General features: G+C 36.4%; 1 protein-coding gene across 3 annotated transcripts in view; it reads right to left on the bottom strand.

The window, feature by feature from the left end:
• Positions 1-17,073, bottom strand: part of LOC126820661 (probable tubulin polyglutamylase ttll-15) — a 189,616-nt gene that overhangs the window by 83,664 nt on the left and 88,879 nt on the right. For all 3 annotated transcript variants that reach the window (XM_050548783.1, XM_050548784.2, XM_050548786.1), the window contains exons 7-8: positions 5,446-5,515; positions 3,252-3,335 (exon numbers count right to left, since the gene is read on the bottom strand). In XM_050548783.1, coding sequence (XP_050404740.1) covers positions 3,252-3,335; positions 5,446-5,515 — 154 coding nt within the window. The remainder of the gene's footprint in view (positions 1-3,251; positions 3,336-5,445; positions 5,516-17,073) is intronic.

Genomic DNA, 17,073 nt, shown 5'->3' with positions numbered 1-17,073 from the left:
TCGTGCTATTTTGCCTGTACAAGAATCAATTATTATTCAATTTTCAATTTTCTTTCACCATTTGATGCCGAGTTTGGCTAGATTAAACCATTTTAACACTTTTACTGTCACCGGAAGTGACGTCATTTGGGCAAAAACTGAATTTTAGCCTTCAAAACCGATATTTTTTTCAAATGAGTAGTATATGTTATTTGTTTAAAAGTATGATATTTAATTTCAATCAACAAATAGAATGAACCCATACGACCATATAGATACCACAAAATGGGTTCTAACTTGTAAGATTTCAGAAAATAGACGATTTTTCTACTAGTCACTTTTCAAGGTTTTTGGTCTATAACAGTGTTAAATATTATTTAATTTTCATAAAATTTTCACCATGTCATGCCTTATGCCATTTCTGATTTCATTAAACTAATTTAACATTTTCATTCTCACCAGAAGTAATGTCGTTTTAGCAAAAACTGTATTTTTAGCCTTCAAAACAAATATTTGTTTGAAGTGAGTTATATTTAGTATTCGTTTGCCATTATGATATTTCATTCCAATGGAAATATAGATTGGATCAATACGATCATAAATATGTCAAAAAATAGCTTCTAGCTTCTTCTCTTGCAAAGAAATAACCAATTTCGTCAGGATCACTTTTTAAGACTTTTCGCATTTTTATTACAGTTCTAAATTGATTATTTATTGCCTGATTTGTATAAAACAAAAGCTCATATACTCCTTGGTGCAAATTCTCAACTTGTTTCTACCTATAAAGTTTTGTCGGCACCGGAAGTGACGTAATCTTGCCTAAAATTTAAATTTTGATGGGTCGGGAGGTCTTTTCCTAAGGAAAAATCTTAATTTCTACAAATCTTATCAATGAAGATGACTGCTCCTACTATAGGCGCAAAATATGTCGGGCTTAGTTTTTTAGGTTTTTTTTTATATCAGTTTTGTATTTGCGCCATTTGGATTTAAGGTTGAAAAAAGGAGTAAAAATCAGCTATTTACAACCCATTCATCGTCTTTATATTTTAAATTATTTCTACGCAACTTTCATAATTTTGTAGCATTAATCCATACGAGGACAATGTATGTCAAAATTAGATTGTAATATGCGCAGTTGCAAAGAAATAGGCAATTTTGCATGCATCACTTTTCACGTTATTTTGCATGTAAAAGAGTCAATTATCGTTCGATTTTCAATTTTTGTTACCATGTGATGCCTCATGCCACCTTTGACTAGGTCAATCCAATTTAACATTTTCACTGTCACTGAAAGTGACGACATTTGGGCAAAAACCCATACGACCATACAGATATCACAAGATGGTTTCTAATTTTATTATCACCGGAAGTAATGTAATTTTGGCAAAAACTGTATTATTAGCCTTCAAATTGTTTTGAAGTGAGTTATATTTATCATTCGTTTAACATTATGATATTTGATTCCAATGAACATATAGATTGGATCAATACAATCATGATGTCCAAAAATTGTTTCTAGCATCTTCCCTTGTTGAGAAATTTCCCATTAAAAAGTCAGCTAACTTAGCGGTAAGTTAGTAACAAATTTTGTAAGGATGACTTTTTGACATATGTAACAAATGTATAAATGAAATTAATATTGCTGGGTAACTGGCACCGGAAGTGACATAAGTTCAAGGGTAATGTGGCACTGGTGAAACCGGGAATATATCGTGATCATCGTATTTATCGTTTTATAGGGTCTATAAACCTACCTTGATTAACTACTTAATCTGCCTTGATTGACTGACTTAATCCTTTGTCGGACAATTCATCAATCTAATCTTAAACAGAAGCTATTGTCTCCCCTTTGTCGGACTATTCATCAATCCATTATAATTTTAATCTTCGTATTAATCTCGTGGTTTCGGACATTTTAATCGCATTGATGTGAGCCAACAATATGTATAAACTAGTCATAGAAGTCACATATTGTGAGAGTATATAACGCCCAGATCAATAGACAGTCATTATAATTCGTCTGCGATATAACTTCGGTGGAAGCAAGCGTTAAATAAAGCTATTTCACACACACACATATCCGAAAAATACTAGACATTGCTAGCACGCGGTTACAGCACTCGGGAAACCTCGACAGATTCCGTTACTCCACATCTAGCTTCGGCTGTATGACGGTAAGTGATATGTACCTACGAACTTGCCAGTTTTAGAAAGAAGTTATCAAAATTGCGTCGTTCGAAGCGTGTTTAGAATTTTCAGAGCAAAGTTGTCCTTGTTTGAAGAAAATCTAATTAAACTTGAAAGAAAAACAGCTTCAGGTATAAATTTGAATACCGTACGGGAATTAAATATGAAAAATAACGAGGTCCACCCATTTTTTTATTACGGACGAATTTGAATATTTTGTTTATGCGTGATTTTTGTGTGTAGTCTAAAAACTGCCATCTTAAATAACGATAAGAGTTATGTCCCTTTATTTTCGGTAAAAATGTCCGACAAGAAAAATTTTGAAATCCCATCACTGGTGATGAGTCATAATTTGGCTAATTCCAGCGTGACAGATGGGACAGAATAGGTGACCATGTAAAATGTCGTTAATGTTACGACAACAAAACTTTCCTGGGTCACGTTCCACAAACATTCACAACGAACGTTAAATAATGAAAAAATAATGTTTTGAAAACGTTCGGAAAACTAAATTTTGTTAGCTGGGTTCTTCGTCTCATGACTTTAAACACTGTGTATAAATTTTAAGTCAATCTGATATTAACTTTAGCCTCTAGAGCATCCACAAGCAATTGTGGACGCTAGCCAGCTGGCCGGAAATGAAAATGAAATCAAATGAAATGGAATTTAACGTCCTACTGTTCTGCTCCTATGCTGCGCTAATGAAGACAGGCATACGCCATACAGTGTGCTATGAGGGAAATTTTGTACTCTTATATCGATTTCCAACTGCCAAAGGACTAGACAGCTGTCCTTGTCAGGCCCTCCGTCCTGCATCACTGACAAGGGGGAACCACGCCGGAAAATCTGGATGAACTTTCTCGGCCAATGCAGGGATCGAACGCCCGACCTCCAGGCTAGCGAGCCAGCGTCTTACCAACATTGCCACGTGATTCCCCCCCCCCCCCGCTGGCTGGACAGGGGCGACGACAATATTCGACTACATTTCAATGTGGGCGTATAAAAACAGATGAATAATATTCCACAGTAATGAAAACAATCAGTTTGCAGAACAGCTTATCCATATTTTGTTTACTTCTACTAACCTGAAGAGAACATCCCCATCAACAGTATACACTCTTAATGGATTGATAGATGTTAATATAGTATATATACCAATATCAAACTTTCTACAAAATAAAACACTACATTTAGTAATAGATTAGCTTATATCATCCAAAAACCAGCGGCTGCCAGGCAGGATACGCCCACATTTTGCAAGAGATGGACAGAGAACAAGCTAAAAACAAATGCGATTTTTTTGTACAATCAGGTGCAATAACCGAGAAAGCTATGGCCTGAAATGTGCAAATATCAAAAGGGACAGAGATCTTTGGTATATAAGGCCGCGGTTAATTAATTGTTTGTTTCTCATGACCCGCCCGCATGTCCGTTTTCATCCATAATAATTACGCACTTCCATAATTATTTGGTCAAATTTAGTGAGGTCCAAAATTTGTCCTTTAAAACTATATTTGTTTGCCTTTAAATATGAACAATGAATTGACACATTAAAATCCACTATTTATCGATGAACATGACACCGTAGGTGATAAGTAAAGTAGGCTATAATGTGAAACGGAGTCCATCCGTAAAACCAGAAGTGATAAAGCCGTATCATATCTGTCATCCATACCGAGGAATGGTAGCTACAACATTCACCAAAGACCACATATATACTCTATCAGGCACTTGTCATTTGTAATAAAATTCATAGAAAGATATAAATGTCTTTTAATTCCTGCTAAATTAATTCCTGCCGCCATGAGATAGCCTCTATCATTAGATACCGACTGGTTGACACTGCTTCACGCCTTTCACAGTATTATATTAACAACACTATATAAACAGTCTAAGAACACAAAGATACAAATAAATGTAAACAGTTTGATTAAGATAGACAAAATAATAAAAGTATTTATATTATCATGATGCTATGTGCCGATGATGGGTTAAAAGTTGAAGCGTAAACATATAAGCTATTGCCATATAAAGCATTGGTACTATCTTCCTTCATGGCTAGAGAAAAGACCACGTGTGTAGTAAATTCTTTAACTGACCTGTTAAATAATCTAACTTATTTTGTATTTAAAAATCCAAGGGTATGCTTTTAATTATTTATGTCAGAACAAATCATCAACCAGTTTGGAACAGGTCATTTCTTAACTTTCAAAGTAAGGACAGATAAAGAAATGAAATGCCAAGAATGAATGAATTAACGAACCGTTAACTTAGAAGCGTATCACTAATAATTTAGACCTATTACATGTATTATGATCAATTCTTCCAATGCCCTGCTATTGTGCAACTGATATTTTAATCTATAAAAATATTCAATAAATGTGAATAAATAGGGGACACTGGTTTTCGTTGGTTTTTCAACGACCAAGTAACTGACATTAGTTATTGTTGAAATAGAAACCGCATTAAGCTAAAAAAATTAAATTTCATCTCAAAAATTAATAATTACTGCATGTAGCATGTATATTTCACAAACTCTGGTCATGAGAAACTGACAATCAATTAACCGCGGTCTAAAGATGTTTTAAGTTTCATCAAAATCGGATAAAAATTGTGACCTCTAGAGGGTCCACAACCTTTGTATTACACATTTCTACACAATTTCCGTACAAAGAGCGGTCATGTTGTCGGGCAATTTCATATCGATTTTCCCGAAATTCGAATACAACCTTCATTATGGTGGAATGGTGATGTATTTAAACGGTTTTTAAAATCGGACAAAAAATGTGACATCTAGAGAATCCGCAAGCTAAAATGTGATTTTTCGAACAATCAGGGGCCATAATCAAGAAAGTTTAGTTTTCAAGGAATTCAAACTCAACAAACAATCAGGGGCCATAATTCAGGAAGTTATGATTCGATATGTACGAAAATGGAAAGGAACCAAGATATTTGGGTTATAAACATGCATTTAAAGTTTCATCAAAATCAGATGAAAATTGGGTTATAAACTTACATTTCAAGTTTCATCAAAATCAGAAGAAAATTGTGACCTCTATAGGTTCCACAAGCTAAAAACATGATTTTTCGTTCAATCAGGGGCCATAATCCATGAAGTTTCGGTCCGATACATGCCAATATCGAAAGCAACCAAGATCTTTTGGAGATAAACCTATATTTCAAGTTTCGTCAAAAACGGATAAGAACAGACGTCCGGACGGACAGAGGTGACGGCAATATACATTGACATGAAAATGTGGGCGTATAAAAATGTCCTACCTGCCATCTATAAGATACGGTTTGGCAACATATTCTTGTATAAAAGTTCCTTCTAAATTCAGATTCAAATCTAAAATAAACAAGTCAACGGTTATGATGTCACCCGCCTCGACCCCAACATCAATAGATGACACATATTAATTAATTGCATATTTAACTTATTGAACTTAGTCAAGGTTTTAATTTAGTGGAACTATATGCCAATTGCCAAGATTCATCACTCTCACTCAATCAGAATCAAAGTTATTACATCCCAAAGCATCAAGCAATCAAATTGTTTATTTCTAATCATTGAACTCACTCATCAAGTCATTCACCTAATGAACATCTAATCAAAGTTTGAACATTCTGGGGGGTGGGATGGCTGAATGGTTAGTGGGTGTGCGCTGTATCATAAAGTCTGTCATTGAGTCAACTGACATGGTTTCGATACCCCAGTTGTATGTGACAAGGAGTAGAGTCGCCTGTCCAACCTTGTGGGTTTTCTCTGAGTCTTCCAATTTCCTCCCACTGCTAAAGACTCCTACGCACAATTGCATTATTGAAATAAAATGGAACTATATGTTAGTCATGAAATGACCTAGTTTGTGTCGAGTGGTACTCTGGATATTGATGGAACTTTGGTATCATTTACTTTTGGGTTTTTAACCTGAGAAACTATAGATATGATTTACTTTCAAATTATCGTTTGATAGTAGTTAAAAACTGTTTATAAACTTAAAAAATCATGTACAATGTTGACAATGTATTTTCCTGAAAGGCGTGTATCAATCAAAGTCCTGTTTATTTATTTACAGCTTCTATTTATTAGATGAACGGTTCCCGAGAGGTGTGTATCAATCAAAGTCCTGTGTATTAATCGTGGAAATCGTTGAAAATCAATAGGCCTCTTCGTCTCGTGAATTTAAACACTGTGTATAAATTTATAGTCATTCGGATATTAACTTTAGCCTAGAGCGTCCACAAAATTTTTCAAAAATGATCAAGGGCCATAACTATGGCAGTACTTATCGGAAATCATTGAACATCACTACGCTTTGTCGTCTCATGAGCTTAAACACTGTGTATAAATTTAATGTCAATCAGATATTAACTTTAGCCTCTAGAGTGTCCACAAAATTTTGTTCAAAAGCACAAGGCTTCTTCGTCTCATGTCTCACAACCTTAAACGCTGTGTATAAATGTAAAGTCAATCGGATATTAACTTTGGCCTCTAGAGCGTCCACAAGATTTTTTTATGTGATCAAGGGCCATAACTCTGGAAGTAATTATCGAAAATCGCTGAAAATGAATAAACTTCTTCGTCTCATGTCCTAAAACACTGTGTATAAATTTAAATTGGATTTTAACTTTAGCCTACAAGATTTTTTGAAGTGATCAAGGGCCATAAGTTTGGCAGTAATTATCGGAAATCGCTGAAAATCAATAGGCTTCTTCGTCTCATGACCTTAAACACTGCGTATAAATTTAAAGTCAAACAGATATTAACCTTAGTCTCTAGAGCGTCCACAAACAATTGTGGATGCCGGACCAACAGACAATATACAACCACATTTTATTATTTCCATATTCTCACACACGCACAGATTACTTTTTAATAATCAATAGATTACCTGCTTCGTTTCAATTAATATTTACGGGGGAGGGCATAGTGTTGTGTTTTCCCCCTTAACGCTATTCGAGCTCGTCTCAGTCTAAGCACATGAATCAAAAGAATAAAAAATTCAATAATAAATTACATAAACTTTATTCAACAAATATTTATAATTAATACTTACATAATACAAATTACAAGGAATAAATATATTAAATAGTCTTTACAATAATGTTCATTTATAGATCATGTATAACTTATATTTATACGATTAATAAAAGTAATTTACTTTAATAAATAAATGTAACGAGCAGGAATTATTCCAATTTGTTCCAAACTCTAGTAATACAAAGGCGTGATTTCCACCCTTCCTTTTAGCAATTAAGGTCGATTGACAAGGACAGATGACTCAATTGGTTTACACACTTGTCACTTTTCAATGATCAATAGAGGACCCGCTTCGTTGCACATAATTTCTAAAGGAGGGGGGGGGGGGGGAGAGAGGGTATATTCCATTGGATGACATTCTCGATTGTCACTAAGTCCCTCATTGACAGGTGTGTATATGTAACCAGAAGAAACACCAATAGTAATTAGTATCTTATTATTTTATCAGGAATCTACAGAGACAACAATCTCCTAAGTAAGGGAATACAGAAGCAACACCAACTACAGTACCAACCATTCAATGGAACCCTCCGATGTTGAAATATGGCGTACCACCCTCGAGCTCTTCAGACCCACTGAATATTAATTAGTTGCGCTTCCCTACTGACAAATGTTCATTGGATAAACTGGTCACATGACACTGTATAGTTCACAATGTGCGAAATTTACATGGACATAATTATAATATAACATACATGTAAACCTGACTAAGTCGTAAAACAACTTTCCTAAATAATTGACTATCCAAAATATGTCACACGTGTATAATAAAATCCAGGGAGTTGAACAATTACTATGGAAGCAGATTGCTATTAGTCCATGTGACAGACCTCGGATTTCGGAGTATCATTACCAATTTGATGAATAAATTCAACCATGATTTTCAGTTAGCCTGGTGCCCGAAGTGTTCAAATTTGGCTGATGGACTTCTGGTTCACTTTGCTAAATGCCATTTTGGTGGCCATCTTTAAAAATGGCCGCCGTTTTTTCATTGCAATTGAGCGCGTCAAGGAAACCTTCATAACTCTTTCACAGATTGACCTATTGATATGGAATATGGCTCAAAATGTTCGCAATAACATTCTACAGCTGCTGTTATATGACACATGTTGGTGAATGAATCATATATTTTCCAAATCAACAGATTATTCTGAAAAAAACAACGTTTTGGCATTTTTTTTCAAGATTTATTTTATAAGTTCACTACCAAATCATGTTCAGGGTAAATTTAGCCAAATTTTGTGTGTGGTCTTCTTAAGTTATTCATTTGGCATAAATAAATACGCCCAGTGACCCATTCTGTACAGCTGCGGTGGTCGGAAACTCAACAAAAGTCTTGAGTAGACTGTCAATTTTAAAATGTTGAGCCTCGGCGAGTTAGGGTACTAACCATGTGAACGTTTATTTAGGGTTGTCGCAACGATATTTGGGGACCGGTTGTTTCTGAAGAAAAATTTGTCACTGAAGACGATTTTGATATTATGTCACTTCTGTGACGTCATTTTCGGTTGAATCCGTCCGATTTCCAAAATGGCCGCCAAAATTTGACGAAAAATGAATTTCTTGTTAGGATGGATGGGTATCACGCAAAGCAAGACTTGTGATATATCATATATAGGGTTTCCGTAGTCATTGTACTTTGAATTGATCTATAAAATTAGTTTCCCAAAATCCAAGATGGCGAAAATTCAAAATGGCAGTCAAAATTTGATCGATGCCTCGGATAATCGTTATTTTACAGTTTGATATGCCCTGTAATATGCCGCTTAGGGGTTTTTCGATGTCACAGACCATAAATACAACCTCTAAAAAAAGGGTTTCCAAAATCCAAGATGGCTAAAATCCAAGATGGCGGCAAGATTTTCCCTAAAATGAATGATTTTTCAGATAATCGTCATTTTTCTGTTTTGTACGGCTTGTAATATGTCCTTTATGGGGTTTTCAGGATCACTAAACTTAAATATTACCTCAAAAATAGATTTTGGATAAGGTAGATGATTGCCCCCAAAATAGATTTTTAATATCGTAGATGATTGCTTAAGAACAAAACGGGACAATTGTCAGTCTTTCTATTGGCTTTGCTTATTATAAAATTGTGTAGTAGTTTTTTAGGGGAGGATGGAATTAATTATACTAGATCTCATAAATCAGAAAACAAGATTTAATATTATTCCAGCAAAGCTGTATGGAATTTTAATATATCTTTGCAAATATATCTAGTTGTTAAGAATTACCTATTCTGTTTGTTCACAAATGGGCCGAAATAGTGGCTCAGTGGGTAAGGCTCAACAAGGTCCGGAATTTGATCCCTGTGTCTGGGCAAATTTGTCCTCATTTCACACTGTATGACAAATAGCCATCTTCATTGACCAAGTTAGAACAGTAGGACGTTAACCCACATTGCATTTTATTTCTGGTCCACAAATCGTAATGTGATAGATTTTTACTTTAAAGAGTCTGGCAGCCTTTTGTGGTATCATCTAGATTCTAGACAGATGGTATCATGGATTCATATTTGTAAATTGTGAAAGTGTAAAGTGTATTTCACAAGTTCTAAGTTTAAAAATGATAATTACAGAGATAATTTGAAATACATTTACGACTAGGTATCCCAAAAGCCATGGCTCACGATTTCCTCTTTGTTAATGTCACAACCATCCACCTCATTGGAATTACTCTGACAATCGCAGCTACTGTTTTTCTTCAGCAATGTACACTAGCCAAAGTACAAGTAGAAACAGGAGATCTCGGCAGCGACAATGATGATATCATTTTAATATACTATTCAAAAAAAGTAGGGGATATTTGATTTTTAAGTGTTATTAAAGTCACCTAATGAAACTGACGAAGAAACAAATGACAAAATGAAATGAAGTTCACATTCATCGATTTATTCCAAATGATCGTTAGACTAAGTAAGGCACAGACTGACCATTATAAGGGTAAAATGATACCCGGGGTCAAACAGCAAAGTTACCACAGCATCACAACCAAGTCAGTAACGGGTAAATCCTCCTCTGTTTGCCAAACAAGCATTGATCCGACGTGGCATACTCCTAATGAGACGTCTAAGGTCATTTTGGTCCAGATTGTCCCATTCCTGTTGCAACGCAGCAGCAAGTTCTTGGACATTGGCAGGATGTTGTTGACGTTGACGTAACCTCTGTCCAAGCATGTCCCAGACATGCTCGATGGGGGAGAGGTCGGGACTCAGTGCTGGCCAAGGTAATGTGGTGATGTTCTGTTGTTGGAGGTAACCTGTAACGATCCTGGCCCTGTGACATCTTGCGTTGTCATCCTGGAAGATGAAACGGCGGCCATGACGTCGTGCGAACGGCACAACATGGACTGCCAAGATGTTGTCCCGGTAGTACTGGCCTGTAACACGCCCTGCAACAACATGTAAAGCCGTTCTTCCAGCAACAGTGATGCCTCCCCACACCATAACAGAACCACCCCCAAATCGATCATGTCTGATGACGTTAACGTCTTGGAAGCGCTCGTTTCGACGACGCCACACCCTCCTACGTCTGTCCAAAAAATCAACAGTGAACCTTGACTCATCTGAAAACATCACATTGCTCCAGCGTCGATTATCCCAGTGTTGACGATCCCTACACCAACGACGTCTTGCCTGAATGTGATGATCTCTCAAACAAGGGATCACGCGAGGACGTCGGGCGCGAAGGTGACCCCTATGCAGTCGATTCCGAATCGTCTGGCCACTCACTCTCACACCAGTGTCTGTTTGAAGACGAGCGCTGATCTGATTTGCTGTGATGACACGATTTCTCAAGGCCAAGGTACGGATAAATCGATCCTGGGCTTGAGTTGTCGCCCTTGGTCGACCTGAGCGTGGTCTGTCCTGTACAGATTGTGTATCACGGTATCTGGACCATAGCCTGCTTATGACAGACTGAGAAACATTCATCGTCCGCGCCACAACCGCCTGTGTTGTGCCGATCTGTAGCATGCCAAGGGCACATAACCTTTCATTTTGGGTAAGCCGACGCATATCAAAATTTGTTTTCTGGTCACTAAAACAATTAAACTGATGTTTCCACCCTGGAATTCAATGCCACAATGACTGTAACATTCAAAATCAGAGTCGTGCAAATCTTGGGTTGGACCCCCATGATGATCCCAAGCATCACCTGCATTCCATGCGGTAGCTATTGGTGCGTTTGGGCGTCACATGTAACTGGAAATGTTTCTTCTGTTAGGTTCTATAGTGACTTTTTTCGTAGTCATTTGCATATTTTAGTATTATGCCCCCAAAATCAAATATCCCCTACTTTTTTTGAATAGTATATCATAGGCCTGCCTAAAGCGAAAGAGGAAATTGGTCGACATTATTTTTGTGATGCCTAGTCGTAAATGCATTTCAAATTATCTTCGCAACGATTCTTTTTAAACTTTCAACTTGTTGTGAAATGGATCTGTCGATACGATATCTAGACTATACCACAAAAGTTGCCAGTCATAGAGTCTTTGATGAAAAACCGGTGCAGTTGTACCATATAACTAAAAAATGCGAAAAGTACCGAGATAAAAATCTGAAAAGTACCGAAAAATGCAGACAAAATACGGAAATAGTGATAAATACCGAAAAAACTTTTTGATACTAATTACCGAAAAAATTCGAAAAACCCAAAATATCGAAAAATCAATAAATAACGAAAAAACAACACTAATTACCGAAAAAAAACCTAAGCCACACATAAAAATTGCTAGGTGGGTCAGACTAGATCGTGCATAAAAATGGGGGGAACTGTAGGTTACGCATTAAAATTATGGACACTCTTAGGTGAGTAATGGGTCAAGCAAGATCAGGCATAAATATAGTGGTACACTTTCAGTCAGGGGCGGATTGGGGCCGGGAACCGACCCGGGCTCCCGTGTCGGAGCTGCCCCTTTTACTGACCGCGGAGCACGGACGGGGGTTCCGGGGGCTCTCCCGCTGGAAAAATTTGAAAAATGAACCCCAAATATGCGATTTTGTGGCATATCTGATTATAATCTTTGTCAAATAATATATCTTATAAATCGATTAATTTAGGCCAAAAGCCCGATCTACAAGCAATTTACAACCATCAACCTGTGAAATTATCATATCGTCATATTATTAATTAACGTATTATCATTGTATCGTCGGAGTCAAGAGAATTTAACTGGTTAAAAATGGGACTAGTTGAAAAAATTTTGACCATTTGATTAACCAGTTAGGAATATTGAATAAGTAAAGTAGGAATATTTTCATTGTAAAATGTCCCATTTTTGTTGCCGGGAGCGCTAGTTGATTCCTCCTATGATGGGATTCGAAATCCTCATTGCATGATTCCGAATTCCGACCCACGCCCAGCACACCCGGCCCAGAAAGTCTATTATACCAGCCCATTCCAGACTCCAGTGATGGCGTGGCGGCCCGTTAAGGCCACCGGCCACATACAACATGATCATCGTCGCTCCATGGCCGGTTTTTTAGACGAATTGGACAAAATTATTTTTTTCATTTTTTGTCCGACCGGCCCTTCGGGCGATCGCATGGCCCAATCAGCGCCTGCATTCAGTTGGCCATTGATCACAATATGTCCCGCATAAGACTAGTTGGGCATTGTAGGTGGGTCATGGGTCAGGCATATAGTAATTGAAGCATAATCAAATAACACACTATTTACGGATAACAATTTCTATAGTTTATTTCACTGCGACGTTTCAACAAGATTTCACAAGTCCTTATCAAGCATATAACATTAAGAAACAAGCCAACAGTGAGGCTGATGTCCCCGTCCAAATCCCTAAATAAATAGATGACCAATATTAATTAATCGCACATTTATTTTTTTCAAAAATATCGAGCAATCAAACTGATTATCAACTATACACCAAGTTTCATCACTCTCTATCAGATAGAATCAAAGTTATCTTGTCTCAAAGCATCGATCAATGAAATTGCTTAGCTCTGCTTAGCTTTAGCCCGAAATGTTAATTACTGAACTGAGTCAAGACATTCACCTAATGAACATTTACATCAAGTTTCAACATTCTACCCCAATTAAAAGCAGAGTTATTGTGTTCCAAAGTCTTCACCAATCAAATTGCTTATCGCTCTTTGGCCTAAGCAGAAAATTCTCACGATCGAACTTAGTCAAGCTAATATCGCCCTGACTTCATTATAACCAAAGTTATCGTGCCCCAAAGCATCAACCAATGAGATAGCTTATCTCTGTTTACCCTAAACAGACAATGTTCGTCATCGAACTCCATCAAGGCATTCACCTAATGAACGCCTACACCCAGTTTGAACATTCTACCTCAATTAGAATGAGAGTTATTGTGTTCTAAAGTCTCGGCCAATCAAATTGCTTATCGTTCTTCTTACCCTGAGCAGAAAATGCTCATTATCGAACTTAGTCAAGGTTTTGATGTAATGAAACTATACACCAAGTTTTATCACTCTCACTTAATTAGAACTAAAGTACTATCGTGTCCCAAAACATCAACCAATCAAATTGCTTATCTCTGCTTACCCTAAGCAAAAAATTCTCATCTTCGAACTCCATCAAGGCATTGGCCTAATAAACACCTACACCAAGTTTGAACATTCTATCTCAATTAGAAAGAGAGTTATTGTGTCGCAAAAAGTGTGACAGACGGACAGACGAACCCATTTTAATAGTCCTCTGCGTTCTTCGAAAGGCGAGGGACAATAAAATGAAAAGAATATGGTGTTATATATATATATATATATATATATATATATATATATACAAGAGCAGTGTGGACCCTCCAATGGGATGCAAAATCAGCTAGTATGGGCAACTGTCCCAAGCCGTTAGATAAACAAATGCACATAGACAGGTATAAACTGTAATTGGTATAGATAAGCACAAGAATAAAAGATCAAACAATTATTTAAGCGGTATAATGAACCACGAGCAATAGGCCATAACAGTAAAAACATGATAACGACTTGTGAAATCTTGTTGAAAGGTCGCAGTGAAATAAACTATAGTAATTGTTATCCATAAATAGTGTGTTATTTGCTTATAAAAGACATATTACAAGCTACATCAAACAGAAAATCGATCATTTTACGGAAATTCTGGCCGCCTTTTTGAATATTCAACACTCTGTGTTTTGGTTCATTTTAAGTTCAGTAATCCCATTCAATTGGATATTACATGTAATATCAAACTGTGAAATAACTATTATCTGACAAATTGGCCATTTGAGCAACTTTTGGCCGCCATTTTGAATTTCTGCCATCTTGGATTTGGGGCACTCATATTAGAGATTATTTTTTATGATCAATGTTTCTGATATCTAGTAAATCACTTTAGTTGACCAAATAGATAATTTGGCTTATATGGGTCTGAACAAGATTTTTTTAAGTAAACTTATGAACAGACATCATGAAAAACCCCCGAAAATATTGCTGTTTTCAGATTAATCTTTTATGTTGAAACCGAAAGCATTGATTAAACAACATGAATCATATACCAGCAGATTTAGAATTGTATTATGAACATTTTGAGCCATATTACATATCCGTAGGTGAACCTGTTGAGGAGTTGTGGAGGTTTCCCTGACTTACACTATTTCAAATTAAAAAATGGCGGCCATTTTTAAAGATGGCCGCCAAACTCATATTTGGCAAAGTGACCCGGATGTCCATCAACCAATTTTGGACACTTTAGACCTAAGGCTAACTGAAAATCATGGTTAAATTTATTCATCAAATTGGTAATGAAAATCTGTCCGTCACATGGACTATATCTTGGTCTATGGAAACACGAATTGGAAACAATGTATCTATTGAGAGGTTACATATACATATGGCATTTTAAACAATTCCACTCTGGAAAATATATTAAATTTGAGGGTCATTTTCCATAATTTGTTTGTACCTCTATTCATTCTAAGTACAATATTATTGGAGAATTATATAATGCATCTGAGACAAGCAGTTTAAACTTTATTTTTTACTTAATTCTTTTACCTCTAAACTTAAAACTGACTCACTGGTATTTGACCTCAACCAAATTTGTAACATTATCTTGACTTTTGATTAAAGTGAATCCAACATCAATAACACATAGAAAAATAAGAAAATTGTCGCAAACTTCTGGATCACATAAAAGCAATACAAGATTCTACAGATACAAAGACCATAAAGTTGCTGCATCATAAATGGCTTAAAATATATCAAGATTTTCAACATGTCCACAACAAATATTACTAACTCTTGTCCAAAGAAGATCTTGAAGAACTCTTTGCATCTAAAATGAACTTACCTCAAGGTAGTCATGAAGTTCCAGTTGTTGAAGAAGGAATACGACCTGTATATCACATAAAACAAAGAAATCACAAAGTGGATCATCTACAATTTCTGCCATTAGAATTAAAACAGCACAATAAAGAGCCGAACAAGAAATTAAGCAGAAGAAACTTAAGGAAAAACAAACTCTTGAAAGACAAAAATCTGAACTGAAACTTATGGAAGAAGAGTTGGAATTGCAAACAGCAATAGATATCGTTAATGCTAAATCAAAGGTCATTGATGATATAATTGAGCGAGGCAGTCAACTAGACTTTCCGAATCCTAATGCTACTCATATCTCTCCGAGGCTGAAGGATGTTGATACTGCTACTCGTCCACCCGTGACTGAACCTACATCTAGAACTCAACTGATTCCAGCTGCAACTATTCTGATACAGAATATCAAGTGACCACCTGTTGACTAAAAGAAATTTGGAGTAGACCCTCTAGAGTATAAAAGTTTCTTCGTCAGTTTGAATCAAAGGTAGTTCTTTACACTACTACTGATGATGAGCGTATCGATTACCTTGAACAATTTACTTACGGTCAACCAAACAAGAGTGTTCCCGTGTTTAGTTTTTTGGATGCTAAAGTTGGCTACAAGGCTGCCTTAAAAGAACTTAAAATTAAGATATGGTGACCCTTATACAATTGCCAATGTCTATTGTGAGAGAGCTCTCAGTTGGCAACCCATCAAGAATTGAATTTCCGAAAGCTCTTGATGACTTTGGTACTTTCCTTACAGAATGTTACAATGCTTATTAAACACGTTGAATCTCTGAAGATATTAGAATATCCAGACAACTTAAGAAAATTACTTCAAGATCGATTTTGAAGTCTTGCCCAATCTAACAAAGATAAAAAGCAAAGATAAAAATTGTGAATGACCAAAATCCTCGAACAAAGGGAACTTACGCTGCAAATGTTACAAATGTAAACAGATCTTCAGATTCAACTAATTCATTGTCAATGTTGCCCGCAGTCCCTTCACCTCTCTTTGGTGGGTCAAGTGCATGTTCCTGAAGCAACGACTGCGAGTTTCACAACATCTGGCCATTGCTTGTTTACTTCACAATTCTCGAACTTATAGCTATGTTATCTACAGACACGTGAGCAGTAGCGTCCAATCAGAGGTTGTGACATCGCGACCTCCACGGAAACCTTGACATTGAATGAACCTTGAACTTTGCCACTTGATTATCACAGGTAGACATTTTAGCTTTAAAGCGCGAGACTTGGTATTCCCAACAATCAAGGAATCTGATAGGCTCACAAGTTGAGCTTGTACCCAATCGAAATTAGTGCCGCAATATGCAGGGTATTAGTGAAGGCCTTGATAAGATGTACGTAGTTAAAGCGAGATCAAGCCTTCTATTGAAGATGGGTCAAGTGATGATCTCTTAGTAAACCTGCGAAGAAATGAATGACAATTTGGTGAATTGGAAAAGTGGGGTTTATTACATAAGGGAAAAGATGGCGACAACACAAATTGTCATACAATATGGTCTTCATATATAACATCATCAATTACTACTAACAATTA

The sequence above is a fragment of the Patella vulgata genome, chromosome 5 (assembly GCF_932274485.2).
Source record: "Patella vulgata chromosome 5, xgPatVulg1.2, whole genome shotgun sequence".
In the NCBI taxonomy this organism is placed as follows: Eukaryota; Metazoa; Mollusca; class Gastropoda; family Patellidae; genus Patella; species Patella vulgata.
Note: the sequence above shows the minus strand (reverse complement) of the source record. Positions and strands in the feature narration are given on the sequence as shown.